This window comes from Ciona robusta, chromosome 3 (genome assembly GCF_009617815.1).
Source record: "Ciona robusta chromosome 3, ASM961781v2".
Classification (NCBI taxonomy): Eukaryota; Metazoa; Chordata; class Ascidiacea; order Phlebobranchia; family Cionidae; genus Ciona; species Ciona robusta.
The window spans coordinates 1,903,137-1,923,896 of record NC_143237.1 but is presented as its reverse complement, the minus strand read 5'-3'; the positions used below and the strand labels follow the sequence as shown (position 1 = coordinate 1,923,896).

The 20,760-nt window shown below is 38.3% G+C and overlaps 1 protein-coding gene across 1 annotated transcript; it reads left to right on the top strand.

Moving 5' to 3' along the window:
- The first annotated feature begins 1,035 nt into the window (after positions 1-1,035).
- LOC149737581 (myosin-7-like) lies at positions 1,036-20,276 on the top strand. The gene is made up of 44 exons (XM_089875187.1): positions 1,036-1,233; positions 1,674-1,741; positions 2,322-2,512; positions 2,923-3,066; positions 3,329-3,513; positions 3,666-3,861; positions 4,085-4,216; positions 4,552-4,686; positions 4,905-5,043; positions 5,498-5,616; positions 5,961-6,110; positions 6,357-6,527; positions 6,768-6,941; positions 7,203-7,329; positions 7,636-7,797; positions 8,018-8,120; positions 8,279-8,396; positions 8,691-8,827; positions 9,083-9,164; positions 9,260-9,433; positions 11,415-11,489; positions 11,572-11,724; positions 12,112-12,303; positions 12,470-12,615; positions 12,741-12,831; positions 13,053-13,196; positions 13,480-13,617; positions 13,839-13,946; positions 14,297-14,461; positions 14,531-14,611; positions 14,988-15,184; positions 15,472-15,604; positions 15,932-16,148; positions 16,452-16,597; positions 16,737-16,831; positions 17,174-17,366; positions 17,678-17,819; positions 18,169-18,356; positions 18,427-18,525; positions 18,606-18,782; positions 18,855-18,950; positions 19,033-19,158; positions 19,374-19,493; positions 19,552-20,276. Exons 2-43 carry the CDS (start codon positions 1,711-1,713, stop codon positions 19,464-19,466), a joined length of 5,865 nt encoding a protein of 1,954 aa, XP_089731313.1. The 5' UTR covers positions 1,036-1,233; positions 1,674-1,710; the 3' UTR covers positions 19,467-19,493; positions 19,552-20,276.
- The last annotated feature ends 484 nt before the right edge of the window (positions 20,277-20,760 follow it).

Here is a 20,760-nt window from a genome sequence, read left to right as displayed (position 1 = left end):
CTGTCTCGCGTGAGCTAAGGGCGTAGCTGGGTATGGATGTAAACATATCTACGAATGGGACATTTCGCAACCGGGTTGGTCGCTTTGCTTGTGCCAAAATACTGAAGGAAAGTTATTGTTTGATCCAAGGGGATTTTGATTTCATTGTTGATCAATCACGCTGTCATTAAAATTGATCTTTTTAGCTCGGGTTTCCTGCTGTGAATGGATACGAATGATTAACAAAATATCTGATGATAAAAAACAATATAAGGTGCCTATGGAGCCTTCTTTTGAAACTATTCGATGCTACTGATACCAAATACCAATGATGATTATGTTACCGAGCTAAGCAAGGATGAAATTTTGTGAAATGCACAGTTTATAGGCAAACTAAAAATGAGGGTCGTATAATATTATTTCACTCAACGAAACAAAAATCTGCGTTACTCGATATGCTTTTCGTACAGAAATTTCAAAAATTCGTCATCGCACGTCTTACTTCGGTTTTCCAAGCGGTCGGTTGTATTTTAATACCTTCCGAAAGGTGTCGACCAAGAGCTACTTGCGCTAAAGGATATCAACTTGTTTTTTTTTGGGTGATAATTTCATGTCGTTCGGTATGTTCACTGTTGTCTTGGTATCTAATACTAATAATATCGGATTGCAATTTAGTATTTCACGATGGCAGTTAATATAAAACAAAATGTTAAAATCGAAACGCTATAAGCCTTAGAAGTGAATTAATGAAGTAAACAATAGAGACAGCTCTAATGAATGGACACGCACTTAATTAGAACAATTTATTTTAATAAAATGTGGAAGGCTTAAGAAATAACAGATAATAACTCGCATAAAACAACAAGAAGAACTGTTCGACCAAAAAGATAAATATGGCCACTACGTGCCCAACTAGTGGCAAGCCGTGAATGAAGACAACCAGTGACGAATACCGCGCGTGGAGAAATCCCTCAGGGAGAGAACTAATGACGTAGAAAGCCGGCGCAGTTGCTTCAGTGTGCTTAGGGTTACATTAAGTGGCAGTGCAATGCGTTTTTTGTTGGATGTATTTTTGTTCTCCCATGAGATTGAAACGACAGCAGGCATTAGTCAGTTACCGTTTCAAACAATACTGCTCGTGTGTCTTGTCGTTTATGGGCATGAAACATGCAGCGAATCTTTGCAGATGTTGGTGGCCGGTATATAAAGCTGATGGACGGGTGGAGAGGACACTTAGGTATTACTATACCTTCGGTAAGTTGCATATACATATTGGTTTAAACGTGTGTTAATTTTGGCTAAGTATGATAAAGGAAACATATAGTAGAATCACAGCAAGATACAACATCTGGATGAGGATTTAATGTTGTGTAATGCAGATAGCTATTTACCTGCATAACAGCATGGATTCTAGGCTATATAACTATAAGTTAAACTAAGTTTTAGTTTGTAAGCCATAGCTACTATATTAGTATAAGCGCTTTTCCTTTCATACAACAGTTATAAAACGTAAGAAAAGCTTTAGCATTTTAAAATAAAGACAGTGTAAGCTTTCTCTTGTGGGTTTTAGAAAAGATAAAGTTGATATTCTTTTATGATATGAACATGTTGGGTCACATACATATATACTTTACTACATCATCCTTCTTAACTTATACCAACTGATCAGCATGCAACTTATGCTTGTTTTGCAGATACTGACGTCATCGTGTTTGACAGGAATACGTCATTATGGCACCGAGTAACAAAGAAACCGCTAAAGGTAGAATTACCTTTCTTTGGGCCGTTTCTTCTGTCCTTTATGACTTCTTGTGATAACTTGTGATATATTATTATCACCCATTCCTATTTGATTTTTTTGGGGACGTTTCTTTTTATCATGTTCAAACCTTAGAAATATCATATTAAAGCTGACTCATCCCACTTTTGCTTACACACATTTTCCAGTTGAATACTAATTTGTCTTTCATTAATTTTGTAACTCAATCTAAGTTTACCGCATTTAGACAGCCTCGCTGTTTTATCTGGTGCTCTATCCCATACTTTTTATTCATCCCGCTTTTAACGACTTTCGTTTGGTGGAAGTCGTTAAACAGTGGTTGGTTCATTTCGTATTTTTCAATAATTTTATCTTTGCTGCTGTTTACGAAGAGATAAATAAAATATTATGGTATGATTACATTCATTTAAAACGTGCTTTGTTGTCGCACAAAGCTATTCCTGGTTTTTAAGACAAAAAATAGTTTCAACGTTATGCTGCAAAAATATTTTACCGATTTTCTGAAGGCTTTACTGCAAAAATATTTTAAACAATTCTGACCAATTGTTCGTCTCCCTTATAGGAGAATGCGGGCCCGGGGACGACCCGATGCCATTCTTGGAACCAACCGAGAAGGAGAAGCTTTCGTACGCCGCTCAGAACTATGACGGTAAGAAAAGCGTCTGGGTTCCTCACAAGAAGGAAGGATTCGTAAAAGGCGACCTGGTGGATTCAAGTGGGGAAAAATGCACAGTGAAGACTGTTAAGAACGAGGTATGACAGGACAAAGTAATTTATTTCAGACTATTTGTTTTTTAATAAAAATCGTAGTTTAAATTGTATAGTGGGGAAAGATAATTGTTGAAAATAATTGTTGAAAACACAATCAGGATATTATGCGCTAAATGTGTCCCATTTTACCCCACCCCGCTATACGTGATAGAAATGTTTACAACTATGTCACATTTCACGGTTTAGTTAAAACGCACCTACCTGTACAGATTTAATGTATTTTTGTAAAACAATTTTGGTAATTTTTATTCGCTGTATACCTGATATATTATTTCGTGAGTAATTGAAACGTTCTTAAAAATATATTAACACAATACCATTCGTGCCACGCATAAGGTACTAGGTTGTGGTCACTACCCGAGTATTTTATAAATGTATTATTTTGTATACAGACGGTGTCTCTGAAGAAAGATGACATTCAACAAATGAACCCGCCCAAGTTTGAACAAACTGCTGATATGGCTAACATGACCTTTCTTAACGAGGCTAGCGTTCTTCACAACCTCAGAAGCCGATACGCATCTTTGAGAATTTACGTACGTTCCTATAGTAGCTTCATTTAGGCATATTGTTGCTTTTAATTGTAGACGTGGTGCACCTATAACTTTTCTTAAAAATTGTAAGTGATTAAATCCCTAAAAACGCCCGTCTTGAATCCATTGTGCTTTGGAACAATTTTATAACGCCTATAAAGGACCATAATCAGTATATGCGAGTTACGTCAAACGTTCTTGAAAACAGTATAAAAAAAACTATACGTACACATTCGTTTTGTCATTTTCCTGTTAATTCACACAGACATACTCTGGACTTTTCTGCGTGTGTGTGAACCCGTACAAGTGGTTGCCCGTGTATGGTGTGAAAGTGGTGCACATGTACCGTGGTAAGAAGAGATCAGAGATGCCACCCCATCTCTTCTCAGTAGCTGACAACGCCTACCATGACATGCTCATGGATCGTGAGAATCAATCTATTCTCATTACGTACGTATTTTGAGATTATTTAAACCACCTTTCGTTTCATAATTTATGTTAATTTCGTGTTTTCAACGACTGTTGTTTGCTACAAATTCCCCCTCTAAAATTATGTTAACACACAAATGATGACCGTTTAAATATAATATCTTTGACCACAGTGGTGAATCAGGGGCTGGAAAAACTGAGAACACCAAGAAGGTCATTCAGTATTTTGCCAACATTGCTGCCAGTGGTGTCCAGAAGCCAGGCGAGGAAAAGAAAGCAAATCTTGAAGACCAAATTGTCCAGACTAACCCTGTGCTTGAAGCTTGGGGTAACGCGAAGACAATTCGTAACAACAACTCTTCTCGTTTTGTAAGTTTTACAGGCTTTGCAACTTTAATGTTATCAAACGGGCACGAGGTGGATGAAACAGTACATTGTGTGATAGCGACTGCCGTTCTGCCGAATGAGTTACGCTCATGTATTCACTGTTCATATTTTAAATTTGATGGAGTTGACCAGCAGGGTTAATTTATCTTATTTAAATTATAACTTAAACCGAAAATTAATCTTATATATGATTTATACAAAACAGGGAAAATTCATCAGAATTCATTTTGGTACAAGCGGAAAGCTTTCTGGAGGTGACATCGAGTCTTATCTTCTTGAAAAATCTCGTGTTATCTTCCAACTGCCAGCTGAGAGAGGTTACCATATCTTTTACCAGGTAAATTAGGAATCTTTGAATTAGACTTCTAAAGACTCTACTTCCATTGTCGGGTTGTGTATTTCCGAACATTGTTTTTACATTGTTCTAACTGCTATAGTTTGTTTGCTAAAACTGCTAAAAAACTTATCTGTTTCAATTAAATGCAACTCAATAGGAGTTAATTTATACAGACTTTAACTTAAATAATTTTACCATTAGCTAGTTTTTAATAAATGTCATTTTGCTGTTAATTCCCTTTCTTTGTTATGTTAATTGACCTAACCTTCTTACTGTAGTCGAAAAAATTTATTCCATTCACTCCACCACCATTTGAAATTTGCTTTATTAAACAGATTATGGCCAGCGGTCGCAAAGACATGCTTGAATCTCTTTGTGTTTCGAACAACCCAAGAGATTACCATTGGGTGAGCCAGGGTGTTATTTCTGTGGATAACATGAACGATTTTGAGGAATTCAACTTTACTGATGTAAGTAGACATAAACATATATAATATGCAACGAAATACGTATATACCTAATACAACATTACACGTTGTTAATACTATATACTTTATACTTGTATTTTAATTCCCAACATAAAAATATACTTTGATTTATGAGTCTAATGCTTAATCTTGATTAATTTCTTATGTATCAGATTTAAATGTTTATTTTTGGTAAATAAGCTTATATTTTTAACATTTAGGAAGCTTTCGAAGTACTAGGTTTCACAGAAGAGGAACGTTTCAACTGCTACAGACTGACCTGCGGCTGCATGGTGTTCGGTTCAATGGTGTATAAGCAGAAACCACGTGATGAACAGGCCGAGGTCGACACCGTTGAGGGTAAGATTAGTTGAAACTAGAAGAAAAATGTAAAACGAATATTACCCACAAAGTTACATAAATGTGGTAACACGTAAGCGGGTATACGAGGTGTATGTAACCTAACAAACCGTGTTATAACGACTGACATTAACTTGTAACAAGGATAAACAAGTTACATTCATTCATTCAATGGTACTACCGACTGTATAACCGGCCTCCATTTTTCGTAATTCAATCCTGTATAGTCGGGTGGGGGAAGATGGGACAGATTTAGCACAAGATATTTGAATATCCTGATTGTGTTTTAAACAATTTACAACAGTCTTTAGGGGTCATAGGCATATAGTTTTATAATTCTTTTAATGTGTTTGTTCACTACCAAATGAGCCGTGAAAGTTAAATGAAAAGGTATCCCATCTCCCCCCACCCTACACTATAATATTACGTGAGTTGTGAACGTTATTTTCGACAGTTGCTGACAAGGTTGCCCATTTGTTTGGTATCAGCTCTCCAGATCTCTGCAAAGCTCTTACCAGACCCCGCGTGAAGGTTGGAACCGAGTATGTCCAGAAAGGTCAAAATGTGGAACAGGTAATGTAGTAGCATATTTCGAAAACTTGTATGTGAGCTACCATTGTTGGAGTGTTTGTCCCTGGCAAGGTACTTACCCATTATTGCTCCAACCCAGTGGCCCCTGATAGGTTGTCTGTCAGTCGTACACCACAGAAAAATAAATTATCCGAAAGTAATAATAATCACCTACAAAACAACATACGTGGTAACTCGTTAGCGGGCATGAGGTGTATGAAACAGAACACCCGTGTTGCGACCACTGTTGTTTCCCTGCCACGCATAAATAAGCAAAACAACATTCGTTCATTCATATACAAAACATTTCCCAACACCCAAAGCATTCTAACTAACCACCTCTACAGTGCTTTAACTCGACCGGAGCTTTAGCCAAGGCAACCTACGACAAGCTGTTTAAGTGGATTGTGTTCCGATTGAACATAACATTGGACACCAAGCTTCCAAGGAACTACTTCGTTGGTGTGCTCGACATTGCTGGATTCGAAATCTTTGAAGTTCGTATTTACTCTTATATGCGCTACTTTTTATTTGTTCATATACAAAATCGGACTTACCGTACAATTTTAAACTTTTAAAAATTGCGTTCTGTTAGTAGACGCACTTTTTACAATGACCTGCTAGGAGTGCGAGACGCGCAATTAATGCACAAATAATAGCGGGCAATCGCCCACAGGCTGCACTACCGCAATTGTTACGTAAAAATACCTTACTCGTTGCTGACAAGATTTTAAAAATTCTAGTTCAACACCTTCGAGCAACTGTGCATTAACTTCACCAACGAGAAGCTTCAACAATTCTTCAATCATCACATGTTCGTCCTTGAACAAGAAGAATATAAGAAGGAAGGAATCGAGTGGACCTTTATCGATTTTGGAATGGATCTTCAAGCTTGCATCGAGCTTCTGGAGAAGGTTTGTCAATATTTCACTTCATGCTCTATACTGCTCGGCAGCCACGCTTTTATGTGACACGTTTTGAAGTTTTTGTTTACCCGTAGCGTGTATTAAACGACTGTCATTTTGCTTCTAATTCTCTCCTCTTTGTTGTTTTAATTATGTCGACCTTTTTTATAAATAAATGTTATGTTCTGTGTAAATAAAATTATGTTATGTTTATTATTAAGTATTTTATCAATTTTACTTTTACACCAGCCCATGGGTGTGTTCTCTATTCTTGAGGAAGAATCAATTGTTCCCAAAGCTACTGATGAAACCTTCAAAAACAAGTTGTACGAAAAGCACGAGAAGAAGTCGGAGGCTTTCATTAAACCGAAAGTCACCAAGAAAGGAAACGCTCATTTCTCCGTCAAGCATTACGCTGGTGTGGTAAGTCTCGCAGTTTTCCAAGTTAACTGGCTTCAATAGTACAGTGGGGTGGAAGAGGCTGGGACACTTTTTTCATCCTGTTTTCTTGTCCCATTTCGTAATGAACAAAAAACATTCAAAGAAATAAAATATAAAACCGTATATCCTTACGACTCCCATATAGACTCTTGTTATTTGTGTGAAACACGATCAGGATATTTGGACATTATGTGTTAAAGGTGTTACACAACAGTATTATGGCAAATCAACAATTTCTTCCAGGTGGATTACAATGTCGACGGTTGGTTGAATAAGAACAAGGATCCTCTGAACGACAGCGTGGTACAACTCTTCCAGAAGTCCACCAACAAACTCATGTCTGCTATCTTCCCTGAGACTAAGGAAGAACGTAAATATATTTGGTTCTACTTTTTCTAAGCAATCAGTTAGTAACAAGGAATACGATAGATTATTTTACAATGTTGGTATACGCAAAGCATAACTATCCGCTAGCCAGGAGCATCTCAAGGGTAGAGAATACCAGTAAAGCTTTTATCGCCCAGGAAAGCGACAGGCTTCTACATTTGGTGACGTCAATGCGGTATCACCCTGAGTGTTATGGACCAACTTAGGCTTGAACCTCACTCACATAGAATAGAATGAAATAGAAAAGAAACAAGTCGAGCCCTTTGTAAAATAAGAATATTTGATTTAGCTGCTGGCAAGAAGAAGAAGAAGGGTGGTAGCTTCCAGACCGTCTCAGCCTTGTACCGAGAACAACTTAACAAACTGATGACAAACTTGAGAAACACCAAGCCTCATTTCGTTCGTTGTTTGATCCCTAATGAGATGAAACAATGCGGTATCATGGATGCCGGTAAGTTATTTATAGCGGTTAAATATTTCTAGGCGAAAAAGTGACCCGGCGTAGTGGCAAAGTGGTTAGCACACCTTTATAATATGACACAATTTATTGCTTTGTAGCTCGATGATGCTGCTACCAAACTGAGCACGTGTAGTCCAATTCAGTAGTCCCGTATCGGTTGTCTAATTTGTTAAAATTACATACAAAGTTACACACTTCTATTAAATTTCAGCTTTGGTACTTGCCCAGCTAAAGTGCAACGGTGTGTTGGAAGGTATTCGTATTTGCCGAAAGGGATTCCCCAACAGATTGCAGTACCCTGAGTTCAAGCAAAGGTAGACTATGTGTTCTGTTACCTTCATAAGTAATGTAATATACAATATATTTTATAATATGTACTTCTGGGCAAATATCAAGTGCCTGTATATACCGTAACTTTCTTATACGCAATGTAATACATATTATGCATTTGATATTATGTATTTCTTGACAGATATCAGATCCTGGCTGCATCTAAAGTGGCGAACATGGTCGACAGTAAGAAAGCTACTGAGACTATCCTGCTTCATATTGAGCTTGATACTGCATTGTACAAGATCGGGCACACAAAGGTAAAATACCAACACTAGGTTATTGGAAACAAAATACAGATATACGGGTGACATATACGTGGTAACTGATAAGCGGGCACGAGGTGTATGAAACAGAAAACTGGTGTTATAGCGGTGGTTATTGCTCCCCCATGTGACGATCAATAAGTTTCATGTGTGGTAGCTCATAAGCTGGCATGAAGTGTATGAAACAAAACGCCCGTGTTATAACGATTGTCGTTGCATCGTCATGTGAGAAGGATAAATAAGTCCCAACTATTTATTTAAAAACATGCAAATTAATCTGTTTCCTAGATCTTCTTTAAAGCTGGAGTCCTTGCTGATCTTGAGGATCAGAGAGACGACATCTTGGCGATCATCATGACCAAGATGCAGTCGAAGGCTCGTGGTAAACTAATGAGGATTGAGTTCAAAAAGATGCTCGAGCGTCAGTAAGTAAACCATATGCAAAAGCTTGTGCGGTGATTGTATGGTGTATATAAGGGTGGGGTAAAATGAGACACTCTTTTATTCTATGTTCTCGTCCCATTTGGTATTAAACAAGGATCACTCAAAGAATTATAAAACCGTATGAAACTTTGCGTGAAATCACTTTGTGTCAGGTAGATACTTAAGCGTCAATAATTAGTTTGTGATTCGTGTATAAATAAAAGATGATCATCAGTGGCTAACCTACATTATCACAGGCGTGCTGCAAAAGCCATTCAGCGCAACATCAGAAAGTTCTTGCAGTTCCGTGATTGGCAATGGTGGAAACTTTATACCAAGGTCCGTTACATTTATCTATAACTCTTTAATAGTTTAAAATCCATTTTAATTTTTTTGGACGTTTAAAATTAACTTTATGTGGTTTCCCTATGTAGGTGAAACCGCTTCTTAACATCGTCCGAGTGGAAGACGAGCTCAAAGCAAAAGACGAGGAGATTGCTGAACTCAAAGACAAATACTCCCACGAAGAAAAGTTGCGAAAAGAATACGAAGAGAAATGCGTCTCTCTTCTTTCGGAAAAGAACGACTTGACTCTTCAATTGCAAGCTGTGAGTTTCGCAATAATTATTTATTTTTGTTGATTTCTTAAACCTATAGCAATACCAGGTAAACCGTTGTTATTTTAAATTTAAGTCATTTACGCGTATCCCATACTCTAGTCTATAACAACTTAACTCTAAAGTGAGCCGTAGTTCGGGAAAGTTGTCCGCCCTATCCTGTTTGTTTAGTTGAGTATTACAGTGTACCTTGCGGTCATCGGAGTAGACAAGGAGTAAAGATTATAGTTCAAGCTGTACACTTTAATAATGTACTGTATGCTGTGTATAGTGTGTTTTAGCCGGAGTTACCTGGCTCACAGTGTACGCCGTATATGCTTAATATTGTTTAATATCGAAAGCATACACGTGGATATGGAAGTAGAGTTATATAATTATAGTTATATAACTATAGCTATACATGTCACTCTGTAATCAGATTTAGACAATATACTGTTAAGAGTTTTGTATGGTCAAGAAAAAATGTCATGCGCAACATTTGCAAGGAACTGATATAATTAGTGTAGAGCTATCAATGCAGTAACACTATTTTATAGCGACGTTTATGCAAGTTTATTCAACATTAGGATCCTGTGTATTTAGAGATAAAGCGTTTGAAATTTTCTATAGGCAGTTCTCACGGGAAAGCTTAGAATCGAGACCTCTTTGTTTGTAGCTGTTGTTCAACCATTTACTTCAGTGTAATTCACATTCTTATTTACTTTCTCTGTTTGTCTGCATTTTAGGCTGTCATACAGCACAACTCAGTGTTATTTAAGAACGATTTCTAATCTTTCACGCTGTTTGTTTTCATTCGCTGGTAGAATCGAGTCGTGGTCAGTATTTGAGCTTTCTCGAATATTGTCTTCTTTATTTGAGACAGCGTAGACCAATATTTGGTTTGGTGACCGGCATATAGTTTGTCGTAGTTGGAATTACGCAGAAGTTTGTGTGTAAAAATTTTGCTGACGTTGCCCTAGGTTGAAATATATGCTTTTAGATTATTTAAAAAACTTAAAACAAAAATGAACAACGAATCGTTGGTTACCAGCAGGCGAAGGTCGCGTCGAAACAATCGTAACTCGCAAGATCGAGATCTTGAGAAGATGTTAATGCAACAAAGCGAGTCTAGTAGCAGCGCTGTTATGGAGAAAACTGTCGAGACGAAAAAAGTCACAAGCACTTCGGAAGTCAAGTTGGTTAAGTCCATTGCGCGAGTTCACGTTTCACGCGAAAATGTCCGAAGACTGCCGAATTTTTCCGAGTCGACTACGTCATCAGAAGTTGGAAGTCCACCACAAACCAAGGAGTTTGAATCGTTGTCAGATAAAAGCTTCGATGTTGTTGCTACATCAGACGAGAATGAAAGAAGTTACACTAAAAGCAGTTACGCAGAAAGGCAAGAAGAGTACGTAAAAAGCAGCAATGTCCGACGACTGAGCAGCCAAACAAGTTCAAAACTCATGGCGTTACGAAACCGGTACGCTAACGACGACATAAACAACGACTCATTTATAAGCGAGGAAGACACGTTTTTCTCAGAAGACAGAGTGGACAACACTTTGGTGGGCCAAGTCAAGAATAATGAAGAAGATGAAGAAAGCAATCGAAGCGACGACGCTGTTTCGTCATGGCTGGTTAAAAATTGCGAAGATTATGTGACAAGCCAAGATGTTTCTGAAACACTTCATGTTGAACCGTCAGTAAGTTCCAGCTCATCGAGTGCAGCAAGTGGCGAAAGAGAAATAGATGTTGACGAGTGTTTAGAAGAACCGTCAGTAATAGAAGAGTTAGTAATTGAAGCTGTTCATGTGGATGAGTCAATTAACTCAAGAATACCTCCAATGCAACAGTATAGAATATGTTTCGAGGTATATTTCAATGCGCAGTATTTTTTAAATACAATACTTTATACACTCATTTAGAAAAAATGTAACTTATTTAAGAATAATTTTCCTTTGGGAATTGCAACTAACGATTGTTTTTGTTTTAGGAACAAGAAAACTTGGCCGATGCTGAAGAACGAAACGAGCAGTTGGTCAAAGTGAAAGGCGACTTGGAGGGCCAGGTATAGCGTCGTAACCACGCATGTTTTGATGACGTCACTATATCGTCATCATATCTGATTTGAACTTATCCCCATTATTTAGGTCGGTGATTTATCTGAACGCTTGGATGAAGAGGAGGCGAACAATGTTCAACTTTCTGCTTCTAAAAAGAAGCTTGAAAAACAATGCGAAGACCTTGGTCATGACATTGAGGAAGCTGAATCTAACATCAACCATCTTGAAAAGGATAAGCAAGTATGTTGGAGTTGGATGTTGAACGATATTACTTTTTATCACTTGACCAGTTCAGTGAGATTGTGCTTCGCTGTCTGTACCTCTGGTCTAGACAATACTGCATCGAGGCTTGATCATTAATAGTGTAGACTACATGTCATAGGGAAAAGACTTCTAATTTAACCCAGTGCTCCCTTATCGGTGGTCTAATTGTTAGCCGTACACTAAAAAAATAATAATTAGCTACAAAGTTGCAAACGTGCTAGCTCGTAAGCAGGCACGGGTATAAAACGTAATAACTGTATAGAAAAAACTGCAGTTGCCCAGCTAGGCGAGGGTAATAATCATAAGAAACATATATTTATCATCTCTTTTACATTTTCCTAATTTGATTATAATCTTGTGCAGGGCTTGGAACTCAAGCTCCGTAGTTTGTCTGCCGATCTTGAACAACGAGATGACAGCATTCAGCGTTTGAACAAAGAGAAGAAGCAACTTGATCAAGTCAACCAGCAGACGCTGGAGGATCTTCAAGCCATGGAAGACAAGGCCAACCACCTCGGAAAGATCAAGATCAAGCTTGAACAACAAGTTGAAGACGTAAGATGTTCACGATTTTTATTTCAGATCTTTCGGTTTTATTATTTAAAATATCCTTAGTAATGTCAAAAGATGAAATTACATCAGTTTTGACATCGCTGCAGATAGTTTTAGTTTTTAAAATATTTGTGACTAGACTTGTTTTATATTTTTTTTTCGAAAACAGATCGAAGACAGCCTCGAGCAGGAAAGAAAACACAAAGCCGACCTTGAAAAATCAAAGAGGAAGTTGGAAAATGATCTCCGAAGCGCACAAGACACCATTATGGATCTTGAGAAGGACAAAGCCTCCTTGGAAGATGCTCTACGCAAGTACGTTCATTAATGAAACATGTTTATCTTTACTATGAGGAGTTTTATTTTTTAATAAGTTTTAAGTATTTTAATAGGTTTAAATAAAATCTATGCTTTAACTTCGTTTGTTTTTTTCTATAAAGGCGAGACTTCGACATTAACCAGCTCAATGGTAGAATCGAGGACGAGCAAAACTTGGCTTCCCAACTCAACAGGAAAGTCAAAGAACTCCAGGTGATCCATCGTATTGAGCAAAATATAATATCTTGGTAGCGTAAAACACAGATATTATAATAAGCAAAATCCACGGAAAAACACGGAACTGGTCAGTTTCAATGCAAACATGCCATTCAATATGTATGATACGATTTTCATCTCGAACGTTTCGGTCCAAATCCCAAACCATCTTCTGTGATCTCAGGATGTTAAAATTTATCCTGTTTTTTTTTACCAAGGCAAGAGTTGAAGAAACCGAGAGCGAGCTTGATATGGAGAGACAAGCCCGTTCAAAGGTTGAACGCAACCGAAGCGAACTGGTTCGTGAACTCGATCAACTTAGTGAACAGCTTGAAGAGGCTGGTGGTGCGACTCAAGCCCAGGTAATCACACAACTCATTACGTTATCTTGTGTGTGGGCGGTAACATCCAGGATTTCATTGTAATGGGTCAGTTAGGCCCCATGGCTTGCAACGGTGTAGGCCTCAGTCATAGAATAAAACGTGCATATAATATACAATTTTAAGATAATAGGCCAGCCATGGCCTAAATCTAAGTTCTCAATTGCGTGTCACGCTAATAGGACTTCGCCCACTTAGAAAAGAATATAAGTAACCCTACGTGCATGGTCAAAGGCAACTCTAAACATGTTTTAAATTTCATTAGATCGAATTGATCAAGAGGCGCGAGTCCGATTACCTGAAACTTCGACGTGACTACGAAGAAGCAGTCATGCAGAACGACGCTACTGTTGGTCAGCTCAAGAAGAAACATCAAGATGTTGTCAACGAACTCGTGGAACAGGTTGGTTAAAACTTCAACACTGGGTGGTTTTGCAATCACAATTTTATTCGACACTATTCCTTAAGTATTTTTTCCTTATGGTATTTTTACGACTGTAGTTTTGTAGCTAATTTCCTCTCTTTGTTTATTTAGTTAGTTTGAGGTAAGGTTCCATATTGTTTTAGAAAAAAAATGTTATGTTATGAGTGTTTTAAAGTTAAAGATGTTGTTTTATTTTGTAGGTCGAGAACCTGAGTCGAGTGAAAAACAAGATCGAGAAGGATCGCGCTCAGCTTCACATGGAGCTTGATGACGTCACCACTCAGTTGGAAGAAGTTTCCAAACTCAAGGTTTGCTATTATTCATTTCTTGTTTAGCATCATATTCACATATTTTTCTGTACGCTCTTATCGTTACCTGCCGGTAACGGCGCCGTGGTTAGCTCTTGCTTTTAGTACAGCCCAGAGGAGGCTCTATGATGTTACTCTATATACGTTGTTTAAATATGAGTTTTCTTGTCAACTATTTTATTAAAAAAATATTATATTCAACATATTCAACAAATACCTACAAAGTTGCATACGTAAACCCACAAGCAAACACGGGGCGGTGTGTACAGATCACCCGTGTTACTGTCGTTGCCCCAGCATCACGCGAGGATACATAAGTCACATTTATACATTCATGCCCCAATACACAGGCTCGTTCCGAGGCCAACGTACGTGTCATGGAGGAACAGGTGACCGACTACAAGTTCAAGGTGGAAGAAAATATCCGCATTGTAAACGAGTTGACGATCATCAAGAACAAGTTGACAAGTGAATCAATGGAGTCTTCTCACCAACTTGAAGAAGCGGAAAGCAAGGTGAAAATTGGTTTCACTCTTGACCCAACGAATAGTTTAGATTTACTAAATGGTATTTTAATTGTTTAGGTCAGCGCTCTTTCCCGCGCAAAATCCAACATGACGTCAATGCTTGAAGATCTCAAACGTCAGTTGGAGGAAGAATCAAAGGTGAGGATACTAAGTTAAATACATTCATACCGTCGCTGTGACAAAGTGGTTATAGCACTTAGTCCGAAATTTATTGTTTCGAGTCTTACTACCGCTATCATTGTGAACGTATGCGTTCCTGGGCAAGACTCTTGACAGCAATTGCTCAAGCACAGTGGTTTCTTATAGTTTGTCTAAACTCTAAGCTCTAAATTGTAGGTCGTACATTACAATAACATAATTAGTAAATAGTAAGTAAAGGGGTACAAGGTGTGTGAACAGAACCGGTGCTATAACGAATATTTTGCTTATAACCACACGAGGACAAATAAGTTACACACATTCATCCATTTATTCATCTGTATCGGTTATTACATATATTTACCTTATCATGTAGAGCAAGCAATCTTTGGCACACGCCCTGCAAGCTGCACGTCACGATCTTGATCTGTTGCGTGAACAAGTTGAGGAAGAACAAGAAGGTAAAGCTGAACTTCAACGAGCGCTTTCCAAGGCAAACGCAGAGGTGGCTAACTGGAGGACGAAGTACGAAACCGATGCCATCCAACGTATGGAAGAGCTCGAGGAAGCAAAGTAAGTACTTAAGTTTTACTACAGTTTAATGAGATGAAAATATAGAGTTTTGTGTACTTATGCGAAGTACGGTTGTCCAGCGCGTGCAAAAGTGGTCCAAAGGTTTAGTATTCTAGGATTTCCACTGCCTGCTGTTACCCCTGTAAGCACACTGTCTTTGTGTGAGACACTTCGCCATAGTTACATGTGTGGTACACGACTACACGTAATAATAATTAAGCGGGTCCGAGTACCTAGTCGTGTATGTTTCTATTACATTTTTAACAAGAATTATTTTATCTGCGCAGGAAGAAGCTTGCAATTCGTCTCCAAGAGGCTGAAGAGCAAACCGAGACAGCCCTCGCTAAATGCGCAAGTCTTGACAAGACAAAGATCCGGTTGACCAATGAAGTTGAGGACCTTACCATTGACCTTGAAAGGGTGCGTACTTCACCATGTCTATTAATTTAAAACATTATACTGCAAACTTTGCATTTCGATGTAGACTTGGTTCATCCGGTATAAAAACCGTAACTTTATTATGTTTTCGTCTACCATACGCCAAGATTCGTAGGGTTTGACATATCAAATGTATAATAGAATATTTTATGTATTTTTTTAATACAACAGTTCTATGAGAACAAAACAAAACTTGTATTTTCATATTAAATTTCGTTATAAAAACAAGCTGTTTAGATCAATTCAAATAATAGTTTTATGTTTTTTCAATAACATTAAATTTAACTATCACAAAATTGCATAACACAGGCCAATGCTACAATCTCCGCTCTTGACAAGAAGCAACGCAACTTCGACAAAGAGATTTCCACCTGGATGCTCAAGGTCGAAGAACTCCAAGCCGAACTTGACGGTGCAATGCGTGAGAACAGGAACTACCAGACCGAAATCTATAAGATCAAGATTTCGTACGAAGAGAGCATTGAACAGCTTGAGATTGTCAAGAGAGAGAACAAGAACCTTTCCGGTAAAAACAACTTTGTTTTTTTTTAATTGACGTCGCTACTAATGCCGGCATATGTGTTCTATGGCTCGACACGTAACAATACTGTTCCAATCCAAGAAGTAACTAATGCGATGCCTAAATTGCTGGCTTATATACAATAACATTAAGGAAAAAACATAAGAATAACCTTCTACCAAGTTACAAATGTGACAACTCGTTATATAGGCGAGCGCACGAGTTGTTTAAAACAGAACACTCGTTATAACGACTAATGCTGCCTGGCCACATGAGAATAAAATAATTTACATTAATTTACTTTTACAGAGGAAATCAATGATCTTACTGATCAATTGACAACTGGTGGCAAATCCCTTCACGAGCTCGACAAAGCACGCAAGAAGGCCGAACTCGAATGCGAAGAACTTCGTTCAGCATTGGAGGAAGCCGAAGGCGCTCTTGAACTCGAAGAGGTGAAGTTAACTTTTATGCTACTTTGGTGTAATTGACCAGACCTTTTTGCCTACATAACGGGCCCTCAAGGACCTCACCCATACAGAATAGGATACGCTATCTGGTTTGTGCAAAATTTAAACATTAAAATAACAACAGAGCCGAGTTCTCCGACTTCAACTTGAACTCACCCAAGTTAAAGCCGATATTGATCGAAAACTCCAAGAAAAGGAAGAAGAATTCGACAGCACAAGGTAATTATAGATATTCTGGTTCAATGGCCTAGGCGTTTGCATAAGGCCTGTGTTACACTGGTTACACTATTCGCATGAACGACGTACATTAGCAGCCTAGGTGTTGCGGTAGGGTTCGGGTTCTTAAACGCATGCCCTCGACAAAGACCCCTAGTGTATAGAATAGAATGAGCATTTTCATCGCAGCGGACATTTTATTTCCTGATACCACTTAAACTAAAGTTTGGTTTTTAAACCGAAACGTTTGATATGAAGAAATTGGTATCATATATTTGAATTGTCATGTTTAATTTAAACTGTCCTTTTTATTTTAAACTAAAAATTGTTGTCCCAAAAAAACAGGAAGAACCACCAACGTGCCATCGAGTCCATGCAAGCCAGCTTGGATGTTGAAATCAAGAGCAGAACTGATGCTGTGCGAGCCAAGAAGAAGCTCGAGACTCAGTTGAATGATGCCGAGATGCAACTTGACCACGCCAACCGCAACCTTGCTGAACAGATCAAACTTGTCAGAAAACTTCAAGTCACCATCAAGGTAAGGTAGCGCACACCGGTGGTAGAACTTATAGTCAGGCGCCTTCTGTAACTGATCCTTTGAACTGGGCTCCTATAGTTCCTGGCGTTATGTTTTTTAATTGTAGTTTTAACATAATCCGACACTGTGGCAAAATTTACATAATCGATGCTCGATGCTGTTATCATTAGGCGTGCGTGTTAATCGAAACGGCAATTGCTCAAACGATGGTGTGAAACTGAACACCTGTGTTATAACGACTGATGTCTCTGCCAGGTCATGCGAGGAAATATATGTTACATCCATTTATTCATTTGTTTCTTTCTGAGCAGGAGATCCAAGATCAAATGGATGAAGATCAACGCATCCATGAAGAACTTCGCGAGCAATACAGCATCCAAGAGAGGAGACTCACCATCATCATCAGCGAGTTGGAAGAAACCAAATCTGCTCTTGAATCCAACGAACGTGCACGTAAGTTTCACGTCTTGAAATGACCAGAGCGTGAGGTACTTAAATTAACATCAGCAGTGCCGGAATTGTTTTAATTATACAGTAGGGTGGGGGAAGATGGGACATCTTTTATCTCCATTTTCTCGTCCCATTTGGTAGTAAACAAAAAATATTCAAAGAATTATAAAACCGTATCTTCATGACTTCCATAGACCGTTGTTAATTGTTTAAAACACGACCAGGATGTTTGGATATTATGTGTTAAAGGTGTCCTATTTTCCCCCACCCTACTCTATGTTCCAGAATTCACAACCGTTTTTGTTATAACGTTTGCGAAAAATATAAGTAAGATAGAATTTCTTGTTCATAGGTAAACACGCCGAGGCTGAGCTGTTGGACATCAGTGACCGAATCAACACCCTCTCGGCACAAAACTCTGCTCTTTCCAGCGCCAAACGCAAGTTGGAGACTGACAACGAACAACTTAGAGGAGATCTCGAAGACGCGCTGATGGAAGCGAAGACTGCAGATGAGAGAGCTAAGAAGGCGACCTCTGATGTAAAGATTTTATTTTGTGTTGTTTGTGTCTATTTTGGAACAAGGTATTAAAAGATTAAATTGTTCATAGGCTGCACGCATGTCAGAAGAGCTTCGTTCCGAACAGCAACACATCCTCTCGATCGAACGAGTCAAGAAGACTTTGGAAGTCCAAGTACACGAGATGTCGGTAAGTAGGCTGCAAGAATTCACACGAAATCATAATAAAAGTTCTGATGAACTTGAAATTATTTAATATGTTATATGAAGATAAAACTGGATGAGGCGGAAGCATACGCGCTCAAAGGTGGACGTAAAGCACTCGCCCAACTGCAAGCGCGACTCAAGGATGTTCAAAATGAGCTTGAAGCTGAACAACGTCGTCATGCTGAGACATTGAAGAACTACAGAAAGATGGACAGGAGACTCAAGGAGCTTTCCTTCCAGGTAAGAAGTCGATAATGTTAAAATAAGACATGTAGTCTAGGATCGAATTAATATTATATTTTTTTACAACAGGCTGACGAGGATCAAAAGAACCAAGTCAGAATGCAGGAACTGGTTGAGAAACTTCAATTGAAACTAAAGCAATACAAGAAAATGGCTGAAGAAGCGGTAAGTTTTATATAAAAAAATATTAATATTTTTAGAATTCTGTGTGAAAAATATACTTATAATTATTTGAACAAATTTACAGGAAGAACAAGCCAACCAGAACCTTGCCAAATACAGGAAGGTTGTTCACGAATTGGAGGAGGCTGAAGAAAGAGCTGAGATCAGCGAATCTGCTCTGAACAAAGTCAGGTCCAAGTCCCGTTACATGGTAAGTCGACGTTGGCATCACCTTACCAATGACAGCTAACATTCTTACTGAATTCTAGTTAATTTTTGGTAGCTTATTTAACTGTGTCTATATTTTCAAACTTTTCTATTCTAACGATTTTCTTCTCTTTTTTTTAAATGACTTTCCATCCTAAATGTTTACACCTGCTTTTATCTTTCCAATCTTGACACTTCACTCCTTTCTTCTAAACACAGACGAGCAGTGTAGGCGGCGGCGGTGGAGGTGGTTACTCCTACTCAATCTCCAGGAAGGTGGTGACAACCAAAGGATCATCATCCACCTCTTAAACTGCTTCCCTGATCTCCGACAACGAAGTAAGATCTCAACAAACTATATTTCGTTCCCTTCTCTACCTCTACCTTCTTTCAACAGATCTCCCTTTCTTATTTCTTCATCTTTCATCTCCTCATATACGTCAACATCTCAACACTTCAAACACGCAGACGAGCCTTATCGCCGAATCGGCGACTCGCGAGCAGCAAGAAGCCAACATCTCGGTTTCTTCACACACTTCATTCACTCTTACCCAGTTCAGCAATCAGCCTCCACAAACGAGCACGCCCAATCACGTCATAGCAGCGGCGGTGCGCTACGCAACGAAGGTGAATCCCCGCTTGAACTTCGACGCTTCCACGTCAGCCTGCCAGCAAATACGTCATTACGGTATTACGTCATCATTCTCATCAGGATCGAATGAGAAACTCAAGTTATCATCGTCCTCGCAAAAAGCAGAAGAAGCGATTTCCAACGATGCAGTCCGGGAATCCCCGAATGACGTCACTCATTACGTCAGTACTCCGTCATTAAATACGTCATTTTCCTCGAGCAGTTCGGACACGGAAGAGAGGGAATAGACGAAGAACTTCTGGTGTAAACAATCCACCAGCATTTTGAATGTGTTAGCGGTGGTGTAATTATAAAGACGATGTTAACATCTCGAATAAGTGATTTAAGTTAAAGATGTTCAAACACGATGACCAGTTGCACTGCGTTGCTATTATATCCCATGTTACTGCAATGTCATTTACCGGATATCTCGCAATTTCATGCACTTTTTATATCTCTATATCACAATACATTAACCATTAGCAGCATAACACGTGTCGATGAATGATTAAATTTAAAAAAGAAGCGACGCGTTCAATATTTTATAAACCAGAGAAGTTGAACAAGTTGATTGGCAGTTAGTCAGTATAAGTGTAGGAGTGTACCGTTATGCAAGATGACCTAGTTCTGGATCGTTTAATCACTGGGTATGTGGCATTTAATTTCGATCTGCTATTTTACGAAATAATACTCCAGATTTTATAATTGGGAACAAATAGGTACAAACACAGTTTTATTCATGTTTTGTCAATGACTTGCTCATGTTTTGTCGAAATTTTAACAATGTTTTGTTTATTTTAACAATGTTTTGTCTAAAATTTTTTGATGTTTTGTCTCAATTTTTGTTTAAATTATGTTCTGTCAATGTTTTTCCATTCATTTTTCTTATTTCTTTTTCAATAGTTTTTTCATGATTTACCCATTTTATTGATTTTTCCTCGTTTTATTAATATTTGGCAATTATTTTTTAATATA

What these genes read in the sequence shown, in the direction of transcription:
- LOC149737581 (XM_089875187.1), top strand. Translation starts at nt 1,711, where the DNA reads ATGGCACCGAGTAACAAAGAAACCGCTAAAG. An exon ending in GAAGAGCTCGAGGAAGCAAA is followed by an intron (nt 15,185 to 15,471) that starts GTAAGTACTTAA and finishes TTATCTGCGCAG; the next exon opens with GAAGAAGCTTGCAATTCGTC. An exon ending in GAAGAATTCGACAGCACAAG is followed by an intron (nt 16,832 to 17,173) that starts GTAATTATAGAT and finishes CCAAAAAAACAG; the next exon opens with GAAGAACCACCAACGTGCCA.